The sequence below is a fragment of the Jaminaea rosea genome, assembly GCF_003144245.1.
Source record: "Jaminaea rosea strain MCA 5214 unplaced genomic scaffold BDZ90scaffold_20, whole genome shotgun sequence".
NCBI lineage: Eukaryota > Fungi > Basidiomycota > Exobasidiomycetes > Microstromatales > Jaminaea > Jaminaea rosea.
Genome location: NW_020289994.1, coordinates 20,777 through 41,300, shown reverse-complemented (window position 1 = coordinate 41,300; position 20,524 = coordinate 20,777). Strand labels below are relative to the sequence as shown.

General features: G+C 59.8%; 9 protein-coding genes across 9 annotated transcripts; 3 read left to right on the top strand and 6 right to left on the bottom strand.

The window, feature by feature from the left end:
- Positions 1–729: 729 nt before the first annotated feature.
- On the bottom strand, positions 730–1,419 carry BDZ90DRAFT_224731 (hypothetical protein; the record flags this gene model as incomplete). The annotated part of the gene is made up of 2 exons (XM_025504632.1): positions 730–918; positions 1,033–1,419. The coding sequence occupies 2 exons, from the start codon at positions 1,417–1,419 to the stop codon at positions 730–732; spliced, it is 576 nt and encodes a 191-aa protein (XP_025358984.1).
- Positions 1,420–1,766: 347 nt separating this feature from the next.
- BDZ90DRAFT_234942 (hypothetical protein) lies at positions 1,767–2,874 on the top strand. The gene is made up of 3 exons (XM_025507203.1): positions 1,767–2,148; positions 2,238–2,679; positions 2,773–2,874. Exons 1-3 carry the CDS (start codon positions 1,804–1,806, stop codon positions 2,829–2,831), a joined length of 846 nt encoding a protein of 281 aa, XP_025358983.1. The 5' UTR covers positions 1,767–1,803; the 3' UTR covers positions 2,832–2,874.
- A 54-nt stretch (positions 2,875–2,928) lies between these two features.
- BDZ90DRAFT_234941 (Adaptor protein complex AP-2 alpha subunit) lies at positions 2,929–6,494 on the bottom strand. The gene is made up of 3 exons (XM_025507202.1): positions 6,178–6,494; positions 6,081–6,101; positions 2,929–6,000 (listed from the first exon to the last, which is right to left on the bottom strand). Exons 1-3 carry the CDS (start codon positions 6,379–6,381, stop codon positions 3,019–3,021), a joined length of 3,207 nt encoding a protein of 1,068 aa, XP_025358982.1. The 5' UTR covers positions 6,382–6,494; the 3' UTR covers positions 2,929–3,018.
- A 148-nt stretch (positions 6,495–6,642) lies between these two features.
- BDZ90DRAFT_234940 (hypothetical protein) lies at positions 6,643–8,211 on the bottom strand. Its single transcript, XM_025507201.1, has 3 exons — positions 7,682–8,211; positions 6,887–7,607; positions 6,643–6,763 (listed from the first exon to the last, which is right to left on the bottom strand). Exons 1-3 carry the CDS (start codon positions 7,949–7,951, stop codon positions 6,660–6,662), a joined length of 1,095 nt encoding a protein of 364 aa, XP_025358981.1. The 5' UTR covers positions 7,952–8,211; the 3' UTR covers positions 6,643–6,659.
- A 1,105-nt stretch (positions 8,212–9,316) lies between these two features.
- Positions 9,317–10,665, bottom strand: BDZ90DRAFT_247390 (14-3-3 protein; the record flags this gene model as incomplete). Its single annotated transcript, XM_025507593.1, has 6 exons — positions 9,317–9,689; positions 9,761–9,829; positions 9,904–9,999; positions 10,083–10,293; positions 10,524–10,557; positions 10,633–10,665. The coding sequence occupies 6 exons, from the start codon at positions 10,663–10,665 to the stop codon at positions 9,317–9,319; spliced, it is 816 nt and encodes a 271-aa protein (XP_025358980.1).
- Positions 10,666–12,230: 1,565 nt separating this feature from the next.
- BDZ90DRAFT_244619 (hypothetical protein) lies at positions 12,231–13,340 on the top strand. The gene is made up of 2 exons (XM_025507469.1): positions 12,231–12,345; positions 12,426–13,340. The coding sequence occupies exon 2, from the start codon at positions 12,432–12,434 to the stop codon at positions 13,029–13,031; it is 600 nt and encodes a 199-aa protein (XP_025358979.1). The 5' UTR covers positions 12,231–12,345; positions 12,426–12,431; the 3' UTR covers positions 13,032–13,340.
- BDZ90DRAFT_122171 (hypothetical protein) lies at positions 13,121–15,434 on the bottom strand. Its single transcript, XM_025503298.1, has 3 exons — positions 14,772–15,434; positions 13,656–14,666; positions 13,121–13,356 (listed from the first exon to the last, which is right to left on the bottom strand). Exons 1-3 carry the CDS (start codon positions 15,364–15,366, stop codon positions 13,211–13,213), a joined length of 1,752 nt encoding a protein of 583 aa, XP_025358978.1. The 5' UTR covers positions 15,367–15,434; the 3' UTR covers positions 13,121–13,210.
- A 175-nt stretch (positions 15,435–15,609) lies between these two features.
- BDZ90DRAFT_234936 (mitochondrial carrier) lies at positions 15,610–17,038 on the bottom strand. The gene is made up of 3 exons (XM_025507200.1): positions 16,834–17,038; positions 16,527–16,742; positions 15,610–16,441 (listed from the first exon to the last, which is right to left on the bottom strand). The coding sequence occupies exons 1-3, from the start codon at positions 16,886–16,888 to the stop codon at positions 15,678–15,680; spliced, it is 1,035 nt and encodes a 344-aa protein (XP_025358977.1). The 5' UTR covers positions 16,889–17,038; the 3' UTR covers positions 15,610–15,677.
- Positions 17,039–17,748: 710 nt separating this feature from the next.
- Positions 17,749–20,501, top strand: BDZ90DRAFT_244612 (MFS general substrate transporter). The gene is made up of 3 exons (XM_025507468.1): positions 17,749–18,811; positions 18,885–19,754; positions 19,848–20,501. The coding sequence occupies exons 1-3, from the start codon at positions 18,014–18,016 to the stop codon at positions 20,337–20,339; spliced, it is 2,160 nt and encodes a 719-aa protein (XP_025358976.1). The 5' UTR covers positions 17,749–18,013; the 3' UTR covers positions 20,340–20,501.
- Positions 20,502–20,524: the final 23 nt, after the last annotated feature.

Sequence of the window (20,524 nt, the reverse complement as noted above, 5' to 3'; positions counted from 1 at the left end):
CGCGAGGATGATGGATCGTCGTCGTCGTCGTCGTCTTCGATCCTGATCGTCGACGCCATGCGCGTGACGAATGCCCGACCGTACATGCTGCTTCTTGAGCGCCCTTCCTCCTACAGACCCTGACGCGGCAAGGAAGGTCCTCTTCATTGCCATTGACCCAGTCGATTCCCTTGCAGATGACGAACTGAGCTATCTCTCAGCTCTGCAGCGTCCAATCGAGGTTCTAGGCGCTTTTCCCCTCCAAGAAGCGATGGAAGGAGATGATGAAGCCGGCTGCAATCCTGGCCGCAACCGTAGAGCAGCTGCGTTTGCGTGGCCGGTGAGTCAAGCGAGATTTTCATTCGCAACTTGACCGATCGCAGCCTTGGTCCCTCCTTTGGTCGTCGTATCTCTCGCTGTCTTGCCTTCGACGAGCCTGAGCAATGAGCGATGCGAGGGCTGCGCTGAAGAGGTTGTCCTGGCGAGCCAGGATGCTGTCCCGAGCAAGGGACGCCTTTGCTCGCAAAGTTCAGGACGTCCGTCGCTGCTCTTGGAGAAGACGGAGTCGGAGCAGGTTGTAGCGTCTTCTCAGTTGGCCTTCGTCACAGCAGACATTGCAGCTGAAGAATTGGGTATCCAAATTGGCCTGTCCTATCCTGTCCCTCTCGTGTGTATATGCGCGCCGCCTCCTCATCTTCTCCACCACCAGAGGAAGACCTGTACGTGCACGAAGGAGCCGAGCAATGCGTGTCAGTATGCTCCCTCGACACACGGGCATTTTTTCCCCCCCCGCCCTCGCGAGCTACTCACAAACAACCAGCATACGAAGAGGAGGAACAACATCATATTGCACCACCAACCGCCTTGCCTCCTGGCCATCTTGTTCATCTTCGTAAAGGTATTGCCCAATAGAGCTCCGGCGTTGGACATTGCTTCTGACTGTTCGCGGGGCGAGAGGGAGAACTCTCCATTGTTAGCATACATCCATCTAAGGGCGCGCAGCGAGGGAGCCTGTCTCCCAAGTTATGTCTTCTCTCGGCCGGTGCGACTCACCAACGTGCTAAGATCGGCCGTCCCCTCCCTAACCTCCTGTCCGATGCCCATTGTGATATTCTTCAATATCTTTACCCGGTCGCTCAACCCCTCCAACCTCGCATCATTGCCCTCTTCCAACTGTTCTGCCAACCTGGACTGTGTACCCCACCCACCCCATGGCTTGCCCGTTGCAGCCGGCGGCGGCGCGTCGTCGTGTTTCTTTGCGTCAAATCTGGGAGGTAAGGAGGAGGAGCTGGAGGAGGAAGGTTGGGAGTAAGGGTCCTCAAAGGGTGAAGCGGTTCGACCTAGAGGAGGTTGGGCAGGAGGGGGAGCACCATAGCCGTACGCGGAGAGGAGAGCATGACGATCCGCTATCCCACCAGCTGTGCGGGAGCGGGCGGACATGGTGTGCGAGGCGAGGCGGCGATGAAAAGAGGGCCGTAAGGACGCGATAGAGAGGATGACAGTAGCACCTGGGGCGCCGGCGTGGGTTGAGGACGACGTGGAACCTTTTGCCCTGCTCTGCTCTCCGATGTTGGTTCTGTCTGCTTTTGCATGCGTGGCCTGAGCGCAGCCCGCCTCTTGGTTCCCCTCTCGCGGGAGTGGAGTCGACGACTGGCTGCTGGCCACGAGTCGAGTGCGAGTGCGCGTGGCAGTCTCACTCACTTGGCCCGCCCGCCCGCTCGCCCGCCTGTCAAGTGGCTGCACGCCCGCACCGCACAACTCACCGTTCATCGCCAACACCATTCTTCCTCCCTTCTCATCACCAACACCACTGAACTACCAATCATGTCCTTCGACTTCGGCACGCGCAACGAATCCGACCCAACGAGCGACTTTGTGTCCAAATTCCCCGACCTCGATGGAGCAGGCGGCGATGATGCCCTCCTTTCCTCCGCAGCGGCCGCCCCCGCTGCTGCCTCTAACAATGCTCTAGATGACGATGACTTGCTTGGTGGTGGTGGATCCTCAACAGCAGCAGCAGCAGCAGCAGCGCCAGCACCCGCAGCAGCAGGTCCCTCTGCAGAAGAGCATAGCAAGGAGGCATTTGAGAGCAATTTCCCCGAGTTGGACGACCCGGATCTGGCTACGCCCGTCGAGGTTGAGCAGCCTGCTGCTACCATGCAGAGCACCGTGAGTCGATGCAGATTGAGAGCAGCGCTGCAATAATGCTTGCTTGCAACGAATCTGACCTGACATCTTCGTCCCGCGCCTCTCGCCAGTCAAACGGCTACATGGCTCCCCCCATGACATCCACTGACCGTCCCACCTCTCGCTCCGGTCCCACCTACAACGCCCCCCTCGCCTCAGACCCCTACGGCGGCGGCGATCTCAGCGACGAAGAAGAGCCCGAACCTCTTCGTACCTGGCGTCACGCGCAGGCAGACTCCATCGCCCAACGATCTGCGGCCGCTGAGCGCAAGAAGGGCGAAGTAGTCTCCAAAGCAGAGAGGGACATTGACGAATTCTATCGAGAGTACAATGCAAAGAAGGAGAAGAGCATCAAGAAGAACAAGGAGGATGAGGCACGAGAGACGGAGATGAGGAACAGGCAGTTGGCCGAGGGGACTACGTGGGATAGGGTTACGAAGCTTGTGGGTTTGGAGAATAGCCAGAGTAAGACTATCGCACCTACTGGGGGAACGGATTTGGCCAGATATAGGGGTGAGTGGGCGCGGGCTCCATCTGGTGGAATCAAGTGCGAGATCATCAAGGGAACTGACACGTCACCTCGCCCTTTTCGTGGTTCCCGCGCAGAGATCCTCCTCTCCCTCCGTCGAGAGGGACAGACGGCGCCGGCTGCTGGCGGCTACTAGGTGCGCTTCGTTATTGTACGCTCTTGGCCACTCCAAACCGTGCGGGTGCGCATGCGCATACACACTCTTTCTCTCACTGTGATATACAAAATTCATCTCTAGCCCATCCTCGCCTACGTATCGACAAGAGAAAAGAAGCAGCAGCAGCAGCAGTAGCATCGTCCCTCCGTGGTGTCCCTCCTTACCCTCACGCAGCAGGCTGCGCCCCCTCTACCCCCGCTCTCGCCCCCTTGAGATCCAACAACAACCCCGCATCTCCACCAAGCGCACACACGACCAGCCTGGCAACTTCGGCGCTCACATCCCCCCTCGTACTCCTTACCGTACATCTACACTGTCGCGCAGCAGCGTTGGGCTCCAGTCGGAGCAAGATTCCCACTTTACTAGCAGTGCTCGTCGTCGTACCCCCTCCCACCTCGGTCGTCGCTTCATCACAATACCAAAGCCCTGCAGCCACGACATTCTCGCTCTTGGGGTCAATCCCCTCTAGTAAACCCAACCTCAACCCCTTCTCAACAACTCTTCGCATCCTACCTTCATCCACACCACTCTTCGTCTCCCTACTGAGCTTAAATCCACCAAAGACGCGTTGAGCCTGTCTACCCTCCCCCTCTAGGGCCTTCCAGCGCTCAAAGAACTGTGCAGGCCCACCGAGGGAGCCAGGAGGGACGGGGGAGATGAACTTGCTCATGGGCACGGGCAGGGGCAGGACCAAGGACTGGAGTGATCCGGCCAGGTACTCTACATGGAGCAAGGGAGGATACGTTGCTACGCCGCGACAGCTCACGTCGACCACTTGCTGGATTTGGGTCATTGCGCCCAGGCTCGAGGGGGGAAGCTTGGACATGCTGGCCTTGATGGCCGGATTGGCCACGTCCGGCTCTTCAGGGTGCGGGCGCACACGAAGGGAGAGGGAGGTGAAGCCCACGCTGATCTTGTTGCCCAAATAGAGGGCAAGGCGGCCCCGTGAGCCGTGGAATTCGGTCTTGAGGCCAATTTGGAGTGAGCCGTCCTCGTAGAGGACACCTTCGTTGCTGAAGGCGGTCTTGAGATAGGACTTGGTGATGGATGGGGGGAAGACGAGGGGTGGCGCGGCGGATGAGGAGCTGGGAGCAGCTACGCCGACGCCGGTTGTGGTGGGCTTGATGCTGCTGGCGGTTCGATCTGCGCTTTCTTCGCCGTCACCGCCATGGTCGATGAGCGGTGCCCGAGCCGTATAGCTCGACTCTCCCGCCTCGCCACCGTTCTCTCCCATCCCATTGGTGACGCCCACCCCACCAGGCTGAACGCTCATGTCCAGCCCCTCCAGCCCAGCCATGATGTCGTCAATTCCAGCTCCATTGCTCTGCTGGCCCCCAGCGGGGATCACAGAGGGTGGCGCAGCAGCCCCCGCGGCCTTTGTGGTGGGCATCGCACCCCCATTGGCCGGTCCCCTCCTCAACGACTCCAGCCTCGCCTCATCCCTATTGCGATTCACCTCCTTACCCCCAATGATCCACGTGCGCTTATCGTTCGTGTCCCCATGCTTCTTCTGAAGCCTGCCCAGCAGTAGAGAGCTCTTCTCTGGGAAAGGGGGCATCTCATCGCACACGGCCTGGAGGAGCTCGTCCGACCCGTCGGGACGTTCAGCTAAGGCCACGTACTCGCACGCGCGTTGCTGTAGTTCCGAGTCGAGTACGTGCGTGTAGCGCTTGAGGACGTAGAGGAGTTGTTCGCGTATCTCTGGGAAGAGGTTGAGCCATTTCACGTAGGTGGACAGCAGAAGGGCTCGAGTCGGTTGAGAGCAGAGGTGGGAGCGCGAGTGGAGCGCATGGAACTGCTCGATAGGCGACGCGCCTGGATTGTTGGCAATCAGATGGCCATACTCGCCCAGGACGTACCCTCCTACCTTGATGAGGTTCTCGTGGCATGAGCTGGACTGTAAGTGCTCATAAGCCTTGGTGGCCGCATATTCCTGCACGTCTTCGTTGTTCGTCACGATCTGGACGACGCGAAACCATACCTCCTCGCCTACATGATCGCCCGCGCTGCTGATCAGCTGCAGGATGGTATCCACGTACCACGCGTACTCGGTGGCGAACTTTTCCGTCAGGATTGCAATCTTGAGTACTAGCTCCTCGCGAAGCGCATAGTCCGCCACCTGGAGGTAGCGCAGCATTTCGCCGACGATGCTGCGTGCGTTGTCGACGTCGCACATCGAGTAAAGGAGGTCCAATCCGCGGCGACGGACAGAGATGTCGCGGTCGCGGAGGGAATGCATGATCGTCTTTTGGTGCATCTTGATGGGCTCGAGGGACTCAACGCACGCTGCCAGGTGGGCCATGGTGTCTAGGCCGAGATAGCGTACATTGGTCTCGCGGGAGAGGATGAATTTGCCCAGCAGGACCGAGGCCTTGGCTACTACGGCGGACTCGGTGTCGAGGTGGATGGCGAGGTTGATGGCTTCGAAAAGGATGGCATTCTGGGCATTGTTGCGCTGCACATTCTTTGGCGTGTTTTGCGAGTTCTGAACAATGTGATCGAGGACATTGTGGATCGTAGCCTTGATTGTTTCGTCATCGGAGGCGGGCCAGTACTGGAGGAGGCGCAAGAGCTTGACTTGGAGCCAGGGGGCGGGGACCTTGTAGTAGAGGTAGTCCTCCGAGTAGTCCTCCTCTACGATGATTTTTGCGAGGCGGTCCACTGCCTTTGGGTAGGCGTTGGCGAATGCGTCGGGGTGGTCCTGAGCCATTGTCATGACCAGGCTGGCAACAGCCGTCGCCACGCCCAAGTCGTCGTCGTCCATAATGGCTACGATGCGCGCAGCCCAGTCTGGCACATCTGAAAGGGCCTCAGGGCTCTTGCGATAGAGTCGCAGCAGGGTCAGTGCCGCTTTCTTCTTGACAAAGGACCTCGATGTGGGCGAGATGAGCAAGCGATGAACGTCAGGGGCAAGCGTCTCTGCCATTTCTGATCCGCCAATGTTGGCGATTGCGTGGAGGGCGAGACAATTGTGCACCTCGTTCAAGTCATCGAGGTCTTTACGTATCGAGTTGACTACGAGGCGGATGAGGTCCGAGTTCTCGTGCATGAGGAGAGTGAGGGCCAGGTAGCCAATCTGTTTCTCCGAGTACTTTGACGAGGCGATGAGGTTGACCGCTTCCATGTGACCCACGTCGACTTCGTAGCCCTGCGCGCGCACGAAGGGAGGAAGGAAGAAGTGAGCTGTGAGGGTAGATTGAGCATTCGTCGATGTGCACATATACTCACGAGAATGTAGGTGAAGCAGACCTGGTCGCACAGCGCAGCACAAAGGGCAGTCATCAGCATCTCCTCTTTCCCTCCGACACGATCTGCGCCCTCTCACCTTGCTCAAGTACTTCTTCTTCTGATATCCATTCAGTTGCTGCCTAAACTGCTGTCGAATATGTGCCATCTCCTGCCTGACGACCTTCTCCTCTGCCTCACGATGCCTGGCCTGACGCAGCGCAGCAATGTACGAGACAAGGCCCTTCATGTTGGTGCTGTTCGAGGAGCCCGAGCCCGAAGCCATGGTGGCGAACGACGCCATTGCGGTGAGCGTGAGCGATGAGCGCCGACAGAAAGAGAAGGGAAAGACGTGAGATGAGGTGAAGTGAGGTGAGGTCCAGAGAGGGACGGTGCCTTAGAGAGCGAGGAACAAAGGATCCCTCGCGCCGCTCCTCGACGACGCCGCCGCCTCGACTTGCCGCCGCCCTCTCCGTCGCTCGCACGGGCCGGGGTCCAAGGCCGTGGTTGCGCCAATGGACAGACAAGGCGAACAAACGGCGACGCTTCACACCGAGCACACGCACACACGAATGAGATGTCTTATTGCCGCCAATACAGACTTCCTCCGAACAGCTCAGGTCGAGTCATGCTCACCACATTCGCGGCGAAGAGGCCTATCCCCGCTATATGCGCCGCGAAGATGGCTTGTGGCGGCAACGTTGGGGAGGGAGGAGAGGAGCACGAGGCAGTCAGCGCGTGTTGTAGCTCGAATGGCATCTTCATCTCCATCTCGTCATCTCGCCCTCGCCCTCGCTGCCAAGACTCACCCCTCTTCCTCTCCGGATGATCCCTCGCCGCCCCCCACGGGTTGGGCAGTCCCATCACATTACAGAAGACATGAGCAGCCAGCGGCCCAATCATACTTCCCGTCCTCAACCAAAGCCAATTAGCATACCACCCGAACAAGGTCGTGTACGCAAACTGCACGCCCGCCTGCAATGCCGCAAACTTGATCCCCCTCTTCTCGAGGTAGTAAGACTGGTAAAAGTGATGCAGATGCGCCAAGCCGAAGTAGAGAGGAGTGCCGAAGATCAGCCAGGCGTAGGAGGGTCGAGGGACAGAGTGGTACGAGACGGAGAGGATGCAGCTGCGCCAGATGAGCTCTTCTGTTGTGGGACCGACGACAAAATTGCGTAGGCCGTGGAGGTTACACCAGTCCTTGAGCCAGGCTTTCGCTTTCCCCCACGCTGAGGGCGTTGCCGAGGGAGCGTTTCTCCCCTTGCTGTTGCTTTTCTCACCAGGGACGTGCCTCGATGCCCACCCTGGAAGGGGGAGTGTTCCCTCCAACCACTCGACGTAGAGCGGGCCGAGGAAGAGGGACGCCGTTAGGCTCAAGGGATATAGAATGGCAGGAAGGAGGTGCGAGCTCAGAAATTCCCAAAGGCCGGGCTTGAGTGGGAGCCAAGAGGAGGTGAGAGCCGTAGGTACGCTATATGGCAGGGGCAGGCCGAGCATGAGGAGCACCTGTGGGAGACGGATGATAGGGTGCTGCGCGAGAGCATATAGCAGGTGAGCCTCGAGCATCGCTCCACTTTCGTCACCTCATTATCACGAGTACCCACCACCTTCTCCCCCAACCCCCTCCAAAGCACCAACCCTGTACCTGCGACACCCAACGCAGTAGCAATGCTAGCAACCTTCAATCGACTCCTCATAACGCGCACATCGTCCTTTGGTAATCTTCTGATCGTGGGTGAGAGGTAGAAGGCACCCACATATCCCAGAGTGAGGGCTGATGCGTGCAGCGGGGGGAGCCACGCTGGGAGGTTGAGGCTGGGGGAAGGGGCGGGAATGGGGAGGGGAAGTCCCCCGTGCGCGGAGGAGGAGGACATGCCTGGTATCGTGAGGCTTCCTGGATGCTGTATGCGATAGCCTCTTGATGCGACTCGATCTCGATCGAGCACTCCTCGCTCTTGTGCTTGTCTGACCCTGTTGCTCTCTCTCTCTCCTCTGCTTGCTTGCTTGCTGGCGTGCCGTCTTGCCCCTCTTGAAGGTTGGCAAAAGCGTCACGGATGGATCACGAATCGAGCCTCTCGAGATCTCGGGTGCGGCAAATCGGCTCGACTCGCAGACCAACCAACCAACCAGTCCAACGCGGCGGGAAGGCGGGGGGAGATCTGACTCCTTTGTTCGTCCCTCGTCTTTGTCCTCGAGGTCTAGACTACGTCGAGCTCCCAGCAATCGATAAAGTCACGTGTGCGAGACGGAAAATGTGTGCTGTCGAGCACGAAGAGACAAGAAAGCGATCCTGCTACGAGGAGAAGCGTGCCTTCTTGTCGACTCGAAGAAGAAGAGCTGCACTGGGTGGTGGGGCGGTGACTATGCTCAATCCCGCGCAAGGGAGAGAGAGCAACACATCCTCACCTAGAGAGAGCTCGACGGACGCGGCTCTGCTCTGATCTGCTCTGCTCTCCCTCGTGCGAATCGTGCTCATCAATGAAACTTCAATCGCCTCTTACTCTCACAACGCGGGCGGGAAGGAGACTCTCTCTTGTCAACCCTCTTCTGTGTATCGAGAGAGAGAAAAGGCGAGTTTTCTGTGTAAAAGAGAGAGAGAGAGAGAAGGACAAAAAGGGAAGAAAGTTGACAAGGTGAGAGAGATGGAGAGAGTGAATGGGGAGAAAAGGCGACGGCGGTGAACGGGGGGTTTGGCGGGGATAGAAGGCGTGTTGTAGGGAAGATGGGGTCGAGGTATGAAGGGAGGAGGGAGGTGCATGGGCGGGACGGGATTGAGGGAGAGAGCCAGAGCTTGGGAGTTGGTGAGGTGTTGATTGGACCATCGAGAGGAGGAGAGAGGGGGCTCGACGACGATTGAAGAGGTGGTGCCTGCTTCAATGACCGTCGACTTGGATCCCCTCACCTTCCCTCGATGCGCAACCAACCCGCTGCTCGCTCAATCCCTGCTTTGGACGTCCCATTGCGGTGATCTTGCTGCCCAACGACCCCTCGACTCCCATCTATTGCCCGACTTGTGTGACCCTGCCGCCCTCTTGCACCTTGAATGCGCCCGCCTCCACAACTACCACCAACACCACATCGCCCCACGACTTCTCCTTCATCGTCGTCTTGGTGACCATTGTTCGCCTCGCATCATCCCATCTCGCAACTCCGTCTTCTACTCGCTCTCTCCTTCCTCCCTATTCACGGACGGTTATTGCTGACACACACACGCACACGCTGCTTCCTTCTCACCACCTTTAGGCGGCCTCCTCGCCCTTGGTCTCAGCGGCGGGGGCAGCAGCGGCACCCTCGGTCGCGCCAGCGGCGGCGGCACCACCCTCTGCGGGCTTGCTCTCGGACTCTTGCATGTCCGAGGTCCAGAGAGTGAGGTTGTCACGGAGGAGCTGCATGATGAGCGTTGAGTCCTTGTAGCTCTCCTCGGAGAGGGTGTCGAGCTCGGCAATGGCGTCGTCGAAGGCCTGCTTGGCGAGATGGCAGGCGCGGTCGGGCGAGTTGAGGATCTCGTAGTAGAAGACGGAGAAGTTGAGGGCGAGACCCAGACGGATGGGGTGCGTAGGGGGGAGCTCGGTGACGGCGACGTCCGAGGCGGCCTTGTAAGCCTCGAGAGACCTGCGAGTGTGGCGAAGACGACGAGTGTCAGTGAAATGTCTCGCGTGTCTCGCTATCTCGAGAGCACCCACTTGTCAGCAGAGTCCTTGCGCTTGTCACCGGTGGCGAACTCGGCGAGGTAGCGGTGGTAGTCTCCCTTCCTGTGAGGGCGTGGGGGCGGCGACAAGGGATCAGTAAGACAGCACATCGGTTTTGTTGCGCCGCGGGCACGCACATCTTGTGGTAGAAGACCTTGCTCTCGCCCGAAGCGGCAGAGGGGATGAGGTGCTTGTCCAGGACGTCAAGAATGTCCTCGCAGATCTGGGCCAGCCTGTTGCGGAGTTTAGTGGGCGCCATTAGCAATCCGAAAAGTTATGCAAAGAGAGACGATACCACGCCTGACTCCGCACTCACTCAGCCTCGATCTTCTCGCGGTACTTCTTGATCATGGTCACCTGGGACTCGTTGTCCTTGGACTCCTCCTTCTGCTCAATCGACGAGACGATGCGCCACGAGGCACGGCGAGCACCAATGACGTTCTTGTAGGCGACGGAGAGGAGGTTGCGCTCCTCGACGGTGAGCTCGCTGTCTTGGCTGGCGACGAGCTTCATCTCCGAGACCATCTCTGCGCGTGTGTGCGGCGTGAAGGGTGCGTTAGTATCTCGGGCTACGTAGCACGATGGCTTGGTAATGAAGCGAAGCGATGCTCTGCTCTGCTCTCTACGTGTCCTTCCTCCTCCCGTCCTTATCATCCACCCATCCCCACGCCATATATGCATCCCCCCCCCAATCTGATCCCCTGAAACGTCGCGCCAATCACCACGCCATCCGCTCGTCTTTGCGCGCTCTACTCACCCTCATATCGCTCAGCCTGCTCGGCGAGCTTAGCCTGAAACGAGAAGGGGTGCAATTACTCATGATCAGCAATGCGCACGCGGGAACGCGGCGAGGTCGTCCGACTCACGAGGTAGACGTGGCTAGAACGGTCGTCGGACATCTTTGTTGTTTGTGAAGAGAGTGGGGGGCTGTGTTGGGTCGGAGCAGACGAAATGGAATCGAGTGGTCTTGTGACAAGTTGTTGTGATCGAGGGTCGAGACCGGGGTTGGTGGTAGTGGTGTGTTGGTGTGGTAGTGATGATGAGGAGAAAGGAGTCGTCGACGAGGGGGGCGAGCGAGCGAGCGAGCAGGCGGGCGGGCGGGCGCGGCGCTTCTGCTGGGCGGCTGGGCTGGCTTGCCTCTGGCTCTGGCTCAGGCGACGACGACGTCGACAGGGCGGCGGCAAGCAATCCCAAGTCCTCGAGTTGAGTCGACGAGACAAGGCCACGCCAGCCAGCTAGCCAGCCAGCCAGCCAGCCACGCTCAGGGCCAGGCCACGCCAGCTGGCGCTCGACCCGCCCCCCTTCCTCCCGCCACGCACCGGGCGGAAGAGCGGCGAGAGGGGGGGCAGGGCAGCAGCAACACAGCACACACACAGCCGACTCAACGCCCCCGCGCGTCTCGACGTTTGTGCCCCCTCCCCGCGCCCGCGCCGCGCCGCCACCACTCGTCGCCCAAAAAGAAGCAGCGTCGGCCAGCTAGCCAGACGCCACGCAGAGCAAGCCAAGCCAGCATCGACGCAGCTAGCCTGCTGCTAGTCAGGGCCAATTTCGAGAATCGAGAAGCTACGATGCGGGTGATGGTGAAGCAGCGTGCGTCGTGAGGGACGACGAGGGGGAGAGAGTCAGAGCAGAGCAGGCAAGAGATGACATCGACTGCAATTGTGAGAATGTGAGAGCTGGTCGCAGCTGGTCTCATCGTCAGCGGCGGAGATGTGGTCCGTACCATGCTTAGTGGAGCTCCATACGTCGTCGCATCTCAATGACAACAGTCAGACGGTGTCAGGTCTGAGCACGCTGTCAACAATCGCCGCTCTTTCATGTCATCTGCTCGACCTCGACCTGAGTTACCATGCTCACCACCGCCGTCACCGCTATTTGGCGGAGAGCGACAGGCATGCTCAGCGACAAAGAGACTCGTATCGACGCGAGAACGCTCCGACTGGGTTCGGACGCCTCCATCGCGACTCACCGCCTGCGAGCCTATCTGAGCAGAGCCCATCGGCGCAAGAGGCTCGAGCGTCGGCCTGATGATCAGCTCTCGAACGCGCCGATCTAGCACGCATATGCCCATCACCATGGCGTTGTCAAATGCTCATTCGCGCGCAGCATGCCGTACCTGTGCCTTGACCTCTCCGCCCTGGCCAGGTCACTTTGCCGCCTTGCCTCCGCCCCTCATCGCAACGTCCCATCGTACCTCGATGCGAGGCCGTGGCGGTGACGAAGGGCGGCGATACGTAGCTCCGTCGTCGGGTCGGAACGGAAGTCTATCCTCCCCATTTGCAGCCCGCTCAACGGCCAAAATGGCTTTGCCGGCTCTGCTTTGCTCTGCTTTGCTCTCGCTCGCGCACTGCAACTGCACTGGAGCAGCGCGAGCAAGAGCCACACGACATCCAAGTCAAGTCGAAATGCAAGCCAAGTCGCTGCAGCGCTTATTGCCTTCTTCTCGTCCAAACCGCCACCACCACAAAAAAGACTTTTACCAACTTCTCGAGAGTTAATATCGGGGAGCGGATCAAGTAGCGGTCAAGAAGCGAACAAGAAAGAACAGCTGTGCAGTAGCAAACCCCTTCGTAAAGCAGGTGAGCTGCCCATCCGCTCGCATGTATGCAGACGCACCGACTCACACGACATCCCCACCTCCCTCCTCACACCCACGCAGACAATCATGTCCACCCCTCACTCCAACCGTCGTCGCGCCTGCTTCGTCTGCGGTCGCCTGGGCCACCTGGCAGACTCGTGCTCCTCCCCCGCTCGCCTCTGCTTCGTCTGCGGCGAGCCCGGCCACGAGTCGTCCGCCTGCCCTAACCCGCGCACCGACGACAACAAGCAATGCTACCGCTGCGGCGGCACGGGCCATATCAAGGCCAACTGCAGCCAGCCCCCCGCCTCAGCCAACGCTGGCGGCGCAAACGCTGCTGCCGCTGGCGCTGGTGGAGCCCCAGTAGCGGCCAAGGCCTGCTTCACGTGCGGTGGACCCCACCTTGCCCGTCAATGCCCGCAGGGACCTGGTGCCGGGGCCCCTCGTAGCGCCGCAGGGATCACCTGCAGGGCGTGCGGTGGCGCCAACCACTTTGCAAGGGACTGCAGGGCCGCCCCTGGCGCCGCTGCGGGACGTATGGGTGGTGCTGCCCCGCGTGGCCCTAAGCTCTGCTACCGCTGCCAGGCGCCGGACCACGTTGCGAGGGAGTGCCCGCAGTTCGCTGACCCGCCTGCTCCCACTAGCGCTGCCGCTGGTGGTGCGGGAGCTGCGCCTGTTGTCGCTTGAAGTGGGCATGGCGTGAAGATGGGAGGGAGGAGCGACCCGAGTGTAGGTGTAGGGGAGGTTCGAGTGGCGATCCACGCAGCGATGTCCTGCAGGGCTCACGACTGGTGGGCCCTTTCGTGCACGCGCCACTGTTATCATTATTATGCTTAATACTCCACGAAAAAGTCCTCTTGCTCGCTCTACGAACAGGCCGCTTGGCTCGTGTGATATGGTATCTGATCTGATCTATTCGCTGTCGTGACGTCTTGCTTCGCATCTTCTAACCCTACTCTACCGCACTGCTCGAGGATCGCCGCCTGCCCCTCGCTCTCTCTCGCTCCACGTCCTCCTCAAGGCCCCACGTCAACCAAGCCGCTCCCAAGCTACTGAGCCCGCCAAGCCTGATGATCCAGCCCAAGGTTGTCCCACCCGCAACGCCTTCTTGCGCATCGTCCGGGAAGAGGGCGAAGAGCAGTGACGAGACGAGGGAGACGCTCATCTGCGGAATGACTATGCTCACGTTGTGCAGCCCGAGAACGGAGCCTGCTCGTGCGGAGGAGGAGGCAGAGCCGGAGGACGAGGTTGAGGCTGGATCGCCTCCCCCAAGGGAGGTGGGGCGATGCTCCAAGTCGTCTTCGTCGGCGCCCTCTCGATCGTGGTCAATGACCGTCTCATTTCCCTCTCCCTCCGCCTCGCCCAACTCTTCGCTCGAGGGAACAGACTGGTATTGGCCCCTCCTCGCCCTCCCAGCTCCAAGAGCCATGCCCTCCCCCTGCCCCCCTTCCCCACCTCCTTTACCCTCCCCCTCTTGAAGGAATATCCCAATCAAAGCATAAGGCGCCCAATTAGTCACAGCCCACGAGAAGCCAGAGGCGGCCACAATAGCCTTTGCGCCGCGCAGGCTGTGCGTCGCCTGAGCGGGTCCGCTGCCTAGGGTGACGAGGGCGAAGAGGAGTAGGTGGGCGTAGCGCCAGAGCTTGAGGAGGGAGGTGCGCGGGCGACGCGCCGCTAGTCTGGAGAGCCAGGATGGTAGCCATGCGGAATGAGTCTTTGTGCTACTACTCGCCGAATCGATTTCGCCCTTGTTATCCGGGTCAGGGAGCAAGAAAGGTAGGCCAGCCGAACACGCAAAGCTGACGAGCGCTTGAAGGAACATGGCGTGGGACCCGGCACGAGTGCCTCTCGCTCTATCCTTGTCCGTAGTAGCGGTGGGCGCAAGGACGGCCGTAGCGATCCATTCTGTGGCGTAAAAGAGCATCGGGAACCAACTGACGAAGCTGCACAGCTGCACGGCAAAGATGCTCGTGATGCGCGGTGGTAGGCTGCGGGCGACAGCCACGATCTCCCTCAGGGACTCGCTGGCGGACCTGATCGGGTCCAGCAGTATCGAACCACCTCCTCGAGGGTGCCGTCGATGTCTTCTTCTTCTTCGCGCAGCAGCTGCGCCCGCTTCATCTGAGGGGCACACCTCGACGAGGCGCTGCTCTACGGCGCACCATGCCACGACTGCGTGGGTGGTGAGAACGGAAAAGGCCGTGATGAGGGAGAGACAGCGCACCTGCCCCTCGCTTGGGGTTCGGGTCCCGGCGAGGAGGAAGGAGGGGAGGATGGTGAAGGGAAAAGTGGCGGGGAGGTCTATATCACCCACGAAGAAGCCTGTGCGAGGGGTAAAGTGCCAAAGGAGGGGAAGTGTCAGCTTCGGGAGAGCGCAATGACGACGTGACGAGACGTGGTATGACCGCGTCCCCCCCTTTAACTCACCTAGAATGGCCCCCAAAGTTGCCAGTCTGGCAGACCAAGCAGTTCCATCGGCCTGTCTCTCCCTTGGCAGCATATCAAGCAAAAGGGATCGATCCAGAGCCATCATTGCGTTTACAGCAAAGTCCATCCCCCAGATCCCCACGACGGCCAGAGTAGGAGTAGCCCACCCAGCCTGATCTACCTCCATCCCTAGCAACGCAGGGAGTAGCCTCGCGAATCCGAACAAGAGCACAAAAGCTGCAGTGACCAACGTAGCAGCAACGAGGTAAGGCCTACGTCTTCCCCAAGGGTGAGTAGAGGAATCTGCCAATGTACCGATGAGGGGTTGGACAACTAGCCCGCTGATGGGTCCCGCTATGAATACGATGGCCATTGTAGATTTGCTCAGACCAAGCTCGAGGAGAAAGGGAGTACCATAGGCCATTTCTATTGACCAGACCATTTGGAAGCCGAAGAAGCCCAGGGCGAGGAGGGGAAGTTGGAGATGCGAGGGGCCACGGATGTGCGGCGTGCCCACAAGGCGGTGGATGCCGTCGTCATATTGTTGGAAGGAGGTGTGCGAGTCGCCGCCACCGCCGCCGCCGCTGCCCACCATGTATGTTGATGACGAGTAGGAGAGAGAGGGATAGGGTGGAAGGAAGCGAGGAGGAGAACGAGGTGTTGATTGTATGCACCGCCGCGTTCCCCGTCTGTCCAGAGCGCCGCACGAGCCACACACGTCTGCGAGAGAGATGCGCTCATGCCAGCCTGTTACTGCAATGCGTATATGCCTCCATTCTCTCAAGCCTCTCTCCATCATCTCTCAAAGCTCTATCCGTGTCTTCATTGCAATCGAACAGAAGCGCATCATCATTCACATGACCTCAAGGAAGGCGCCTCCCCCCCACATCGCGCCCCCTCGCGACCTCACGCCTTCCTCTTATTCATCATCAACTTGGCCGTATCAGTGAAATAATCCCTCGCAGTAAATAAGAAGGCCTGCGTAATCACTGCCTTAATCAACTGCGCCTCCATCCCCTGATACCATCCTTTGATCCCTTTCTCCCTCGCTATCCTCGCCAAAAGACCAATCGCCCCCTTTTCCGGTGGTCGCTCGCTCTGCAAGATCAACTTGGCGAGGATGTAAGGGAATGTGACGATTGTAGCCAAGGACTTGGAGAGGGCTCCGACGAAGAAGGATTGCCAGGGGGTCATTTTCCCATCAGGGGTCGCAGTGAGGATGAGGGATTTGATACGTTCGAATACCCCGTAGGTGAGGGAGGGGTTTACGACGAGGAGAAGGGAAGGCTTAAGACCGCGCCAGAGACCTGTGGGTCCGTCTTGCTTGATGATCTTTTTCCCCACTCCCAAAAAGGAGTAGTCCTCGTCGTCCTCCTCCTCCTTGACCCCACCCCTCTTCACCGGCGCCTGACCCGGAGCACCAACAGCCGCAGAGGCCTGTGCTGCCTTCTCCACCTCCCGTGTCTTGCGGGGACGCAACTGCTGCCGGGTGGCTATGACGCTCACGGGGATGGTGAATACTTGCGCGACGGCGGCTGCAAGGGCCCCAATGATCAGCTCCGAAGCGGTTCCAATGACGACGCGGACGCCGGGCGGAGTCTTCTTTGTTAGTCGCTCGAGCCAGAAGGTGCGGATGGACGAGTAGAAGAAGAAGTAGGAGAATTGAAGGCCTGGTGCGCGAGCAGTCAAGTCAGCCTCCCCAATTCAAATTCATGCTGAGCACCACCACGCGCGCGCGCACGGGCGAATACTCACTCAACGTGTTCATCGTGCTGGCCACCACGCCCGAGTAAAGGGCTGGAATCCCATCCCGTTTTACGACCTCCAACACCCCCTTGAAGATGTTCGGTGAAATCTTGACCTTTCGCGGTTTACCGTCCTGCCCTCTGACGGTCACCTCCTTTTCGAGCAGTCCAGCTTGAATGCGGGTTTTGCTCATGTCCAAGGGGTAGGTGATGATGGCCGCCGTGGCTGCATTGCGAGGTGTGTGTGTGTGTGAGGCAAGGTTAGCTTCACAAACAGCGATGGGGGAACGAAGCAGGGGGGCAGGGGATGGACTCACCTGCTCCTAGAGCGCCAGCAACGGCATCGCCGAATGGGGTAAGAGGTTGATCCATGCTTGCTCTATACCGCCCGTGTGCGAATGCGACCGGCGAATACGATGGTGGGGAGGAGGAGGAGGAGGAGAAGGTCGATATCGATCAGGGCGAGGTGACTTCGCAGCAAGGGAATCGGATCGATATCGAATGATGAGGAGGAGGAAGTTGCGTCCCACGCCCGCTCCACGCTCCACGGCCCTCATGCCAAATGCAGAGGCCGCCGCCGGGCCAAGCCAAGAGGCCTTGTCCGGTCCGCCTTCTTTGCCGTGAAAGATGAGCCGGACGGAGAGAGCGACAAGGCGCCGCGTGGCGGGAGCAGGGATGAGGCAGCTCGAGATTGAGGTGAGGAGGACGACGATGAGGTCAAGAGCGAGAATCGGGGGGTGAGGGGAGCATGATGGCAAGGTTGCACCGCTCGTCACGACTGATCGATACGTTTGGGAGTGTGGCATATCGTGTGCCTTCCCTAGAAACGATAGTCTCGCCGTCTGTCTGAGCTGCCAGGAAGTAAGCTGGGGGCCTTCAAGCCATCATAGACTGGACAATGCTCTTCCTCTGCATTTCCTATATCAAATCAAAACAAATCAAATCGCATCACATCACCTCCTTCCCCGCCCCCTCTGCCTCCTCATCATCCCGTTCTCGTCGCCATGCTCGACCCTCGGACCCCTCCCCGCCTTCCTTCCTCCGGAGATCGCGGAGCGCGGCCTGGCGGGAATAATCTTCGTCTTGTCCTGTCTGCCGATCAGATGCGAGTCGATGCCGCACCGCACGCCGCACTGTGGGACAGGCGGGGCGGCACAGGCGGCGAATTCTCCTTTGGGTCTGGGGTCGAGGAGTGGGGGGCGAGGTGAGTGAGTCAAATGATCAGGCTAGCCTGTATCCCACATCAAGCAAGCACAGGATCATCCCATGAGCAGGTCGTCGAGCATTTCTTTCCTTTCAGTTCTCCTACAATAGCCAAAGGCAGCGAGGCGAGGCGACGTCACTCACTCCTTTCATCTCGAGGCGCGACTAACCAGCCAGCCGGTCTGGCATGCTCAGCTAGCTACCCTGGCGACGTGACGCAGAGCTTCATTCATTCATTCATTCATTCATCCTCGCTACTTGCCAGCTCGAGGACGAGGACGCCGGCACGACGCCATGGCAGGCCATGAACAATCGACTGACACGACTCGAGACGAGATCGCCACAACAGCCATACCAGCAACGGCTGCGCTGCCCATCCCCTCCGTGGACGAGGACCTAGTACGGCAAGAAGCCTCATCCAGCTTCTCGTCCTCCTCGCCTCCTCCTCCTCCCGCTCACAGCGGCGGCAAGCGCAAAGATGAGGAGGACGTGCCTCCTTCTCCCCCCTCGTCGAGCTCACACAGCGAGGAGTACGAGCACGACGCAAACGGCATGCCAACGGACATCGAGCACGTACCCGTCACCGATGACCCGCGTCTGTGGAGCGAAGCCCGCAAGTGGTACCAAGTCTTCATCGTCTCGTACGGCGCCCTAATCCCAACCATGGGCGCCAATGCATGGTTTCCCGCCATTGCCGACATAAAAGCAGACCTGGGCGCATCCGACGCATCCGTCGACCTATCCGTCTCACTGTACATCTTGTTCCAGGGGATGTTCCCCCTCCTCTGGTCGCCGACCTCGGAGATCTTTGGACGGAAGAAGTGCTTTCTAGTAGCAATGGGCCTCTACACGGTCGCGACGGGGTTTACGCCCTTGGCGCGCAATATGGCGACGGTGATTGCGTTGAGGAGTATCGCGGCAGCAGGGAGCGCGGCTACGTTGAGTATTGCGGCGGGCAGTCTGGCGGATATGTACGAGGCCGAGGAGCGCGGCGTCAAGGTCGGGGTGTACTACAGTTTGCCCATCTCAGGGCCAGCATTGGCGCCTATCCTCGGGGGAGCACTGACCGAGGCTGCTGGGTGGAGGGCTACGGTAAGCAGCACTCATGCGGCGGAAGCAGAAGCCGTCCCTGGCTGACCGTAGCATCCTCCTCGTCGCCGCGCAGTTCTACTTCCTCACCGCAGCAGGCGGAGCCTCCTTCCTGCTGTACTGCACCTTCAAGGAGACGTTTCGCACCGAGCGTAGCGCTGCATGGCACAAGGCGAGGATCGAGGCCGAGAAGCGGTTGCGTGAGCACCGCGAGGAGAAACATGACGGAGGAGATCTCGAGGGGACAGGGCGGCGTGCCTCGCCGGATGCCAACGCCAATGGTGATGAGCAGCACAAGCCGATGGCTGTACCGGATTACCAAGGCGCGGGAATCGAGTACCTGTACACAACGGCCAGCGAGACGCATATTGAGAGGCAGAAGAGGGGGGCCACGCGTACTACCTCGCGCGCTCAGAGGAGCAAGACATTGCCCGAGCGAGCGCCCCAAGAGGAGCAGGGCAAGGAGGCCAACAACCTTCCAGGCGTATCCGCCACTGCGGCCCGGTCTGCCGGTACTCGCGAAGAATCCCAACAAAAGGTCACAACCCCCTCACGCTCACGTCGGATAGCGCTGCAACCCCTCTCACTCCTCTCCCGCACCGCAACCACAACGCTACGTCGTCTACCCTCGCGGAACCCTACCTCCACGGGTCCCTCCTTCAAACCCTCCTTCTCCTCCGTCTCCCCACTCGGCTCGGCAGCGCACGTCCTCTCCCAGCCACACAACCTCGTCACCCTCCTCTTCTCCGGCGTGAACTTCGCAGCACAGTACAGCTTGAGCTTCGCGACCACGGAAACCTTTGTGGCTCCGCCGTACGGCTTCTCGCCCATCTTGGTTGGATGCGTGTTGCTGGCGCTGGGCGTTGGTGGGGTGATTGGCAGCGTGGTTGGGGGGAGGTTGAGTGATTTGAAGTTGAGAGAGGTGGCACGAAGATTAGGACATAAGGTGAGCGCCGCCCTCAAGATCAAGGGGGGCACAGAGCGTTGAAGGTGTCTCTTGCTCATCTCATCTCTTTCCCCCGCCCCTTTCCCGCGCAAGGCCCCATCCGAATGGCGGCTACGCACCATTGTCTACCCGATGCTGGCCGTCCCTCCCTGCTTCATAGGGTACGGCTGGTCCCTCTACTACCACGCCAACGTAGGCTGGCCTGCCGCTCTCCTCTTCCTGCTGGGCCTCACGCAAATTTGGACCTACTCCGTCTCCCTTTCCTACCTAGTCGACGCCAATCCCGGCCGATCCTCGGCAGCCATTTCGGTCAACTCGGCATTTCGAGGCGTACTGGCCTGCGTGGCGAGTGGGGTCAGTAGCCCCCTGTTGAGGGAGGTGGGACAGGGAGCATTACAGAGTGGATGGGGGGTGCTCGTCGCCGCGGTTACGGCGGTCATGTTTGTGGTGATGAAGAGGGGGGAGAGATGGAGGCAGCCCGATTGGAGGTGGCCCCGACCAAGCGCTTGGCGCAGGGGAGCGAGGGGGGAGGAGGGGGAGAAGGAAGCCGCTACGGGTGCGGGTGCGGGTGCGGCTGTTGCGTAGAGCAACCTACAACTCGGATCGCAAAGCAAGGCACCCTCATTGTACTTTTAAAAATCAAATACACCGTGAGCTATTCAATTCCATCGCGACGCTGCGCTGCTCATTGCCCATCACTTGTGGCTGCGTGCGGTGGCAAACTGATTACTATTCGCGAGAGGGAGGAGGACGAGTCCAGAGAGAGTGTT

What these genes read in the sequence shown, in the direction of transcription:
- BDZ90DRAFT_234942 (XM_025507203.1), top strand. Translation starts at nt 1,804, where the DNA reads ATGTCCTTCGACTTCGGCACGCGCAACGAATCCGACCCAACGAGCGAC. An exon ending in CTGCTACCATGCAGAGCACC is followed by an intron (nt 2,149 to 2,237) that starts GTGAGTCGATGC and finishes GCCTCTCGCCAG; the next exon opens with TCAAACGGCTACATGGCTCC. An exon ending in GGATTTGGCCAGATATAGGG is followed by an intron (nt 2,680 to 2,772) that starts GTGAGTGGGCGC and finishes GTTCCCGCGCAG; the next exon opens with AGATCCTCCTCTCCCTCCGT.
- BDZ90DRAFT_234936 (XM_025507200.1), bottom strand. Translation starts at nt 16,888, where the DNA reads ATGGATCAACCTCTTACCCCATTCGGCGATGCCGTTGCTGGCGCTCTA. An exon ending in TGCTGGCGCTCTAGGAGCAG is followed by an intron (nt 16,743 to 16,833) that starts GTGAGTCCATCC and finishes CTCGCAATGCAG; the next exon opens with CCACGGCGGCCATCATCACC. An exon ending in CAGCACGATGAACACGTTGA is followed by an intron (nt 16,442 to 16,526) that starts GTGAGTATTCGC and finishes CTCGCGCACCAG; the next exon opens with GCCTTCAATTCTCCTACTTC.
- BDZ90DRAFT_234941 (XM_025507202.1), bottom strand. Translation starts at nt 6,381, where the DNA reads ATGGCGTCGTTCGCCACCATGGCTTCGGGCTCGGGCTCCTCGAACAGC. An exon ending in AGAAGAAGTACTTGAGCAAG is followed by an intron (nt 6,102 to 6,177) that starts GTGAGAGGGCGC and finishes CTGTGCGACCAG; the next exon opens with GTCTGCTTCACCTACATTCT. An exon ending in TCTGCTTCACCTACATTCTC is followed by an intron (nt 6,001 to 6,080) that starts GTGAGTATATGT and finishes GTGCGCGCGCAG; the next exon opens with GGCTACGAAGTCGACGTGGG.
- BDZ90DRAFT_244612 (XM_025507468.1), top strand. Translation starts at nt 18,014, where the DNA reads ATGGCAGGCCATGAACAATCGACTGACACGACTCGAGACGAGATCGCC. An exon ending in CTGCTGGGTGGAGGGCTACG is followed by an intron (nt 18,812 to 18,884) that starts GTAAGCAGCACT and finishes GTCGCCGCGCAG; the next exon opens with TTCTACTTCCTCACCGCAGC. An exon ending in CACGAAGATTAGGACATAAG is followed by an intron (nt 19,755 to 19,847) that starts GTGAGCGCCGCC and finishes TTCCCGCGCAAG; the next exon opens with GCCCCATCCGAATGGCGGCT.
- BDZ90DRAFT_122171 (XM_025503298.1), bottom strand. Translation starts at nt 15,366, where the DNA reads ATGGTGGGCAGCGGCGGCGGCGGTGGCGGCGACTCGCACACCTCCTTC. An exon ending in AACTTTGGGGGCCATTCTAG is followed by an intron (nt 14,667 to 14,771) that starts GTGAGTTAAAGG and finishes CCCCTCGCACAG; the next exon opens with GCTTCTTCGTGGGTGATATA. An exon ending in CATTGACCACGATCGAGAGG is followed by an intron (nt 13,357 to 13,655) that starts GCGCCGACGAAG and finishes GGCCTTGAGGAG; the next exon opens with GACGTGGAGCGAGAGAGAGC.
- BDZ90DRAFT_244619 (XM_025507469.1), top strand. Translation starts at nt 12,432, where the DNA reads ATGTCCACCCCTCACTCCAACCGTCGTCGCGCCTGCTTCGTCTGCGGT.
- BDZ90DRAFT_234940 (XM_025507201.1), bottom strand. Translation starts at nt 7,951, where the DNA reads ATGTCCTCCTCCTCCGCGCACGGGGGACTTCCCCTCCCCATTCCCGCC. An exon ending in GGGGGTTGGGGGAGAAGGTG is followed by an intron (nt 7,608 to 7,681) that starts GTGGGTACTCGT and finishes GCTCTCGCGCAG; the next exon opens with CACCCTATCATCCGTCTCCC. An exon ending in TCATCCGGAGAGGAAGAGGG is followed by an intron (nt 6,764 to 6,886) that starts GTGAGTCTTGGC and finishes TGCCGCCACAAG; the next exon opens with CCATCTTCGCGGCGCATATA.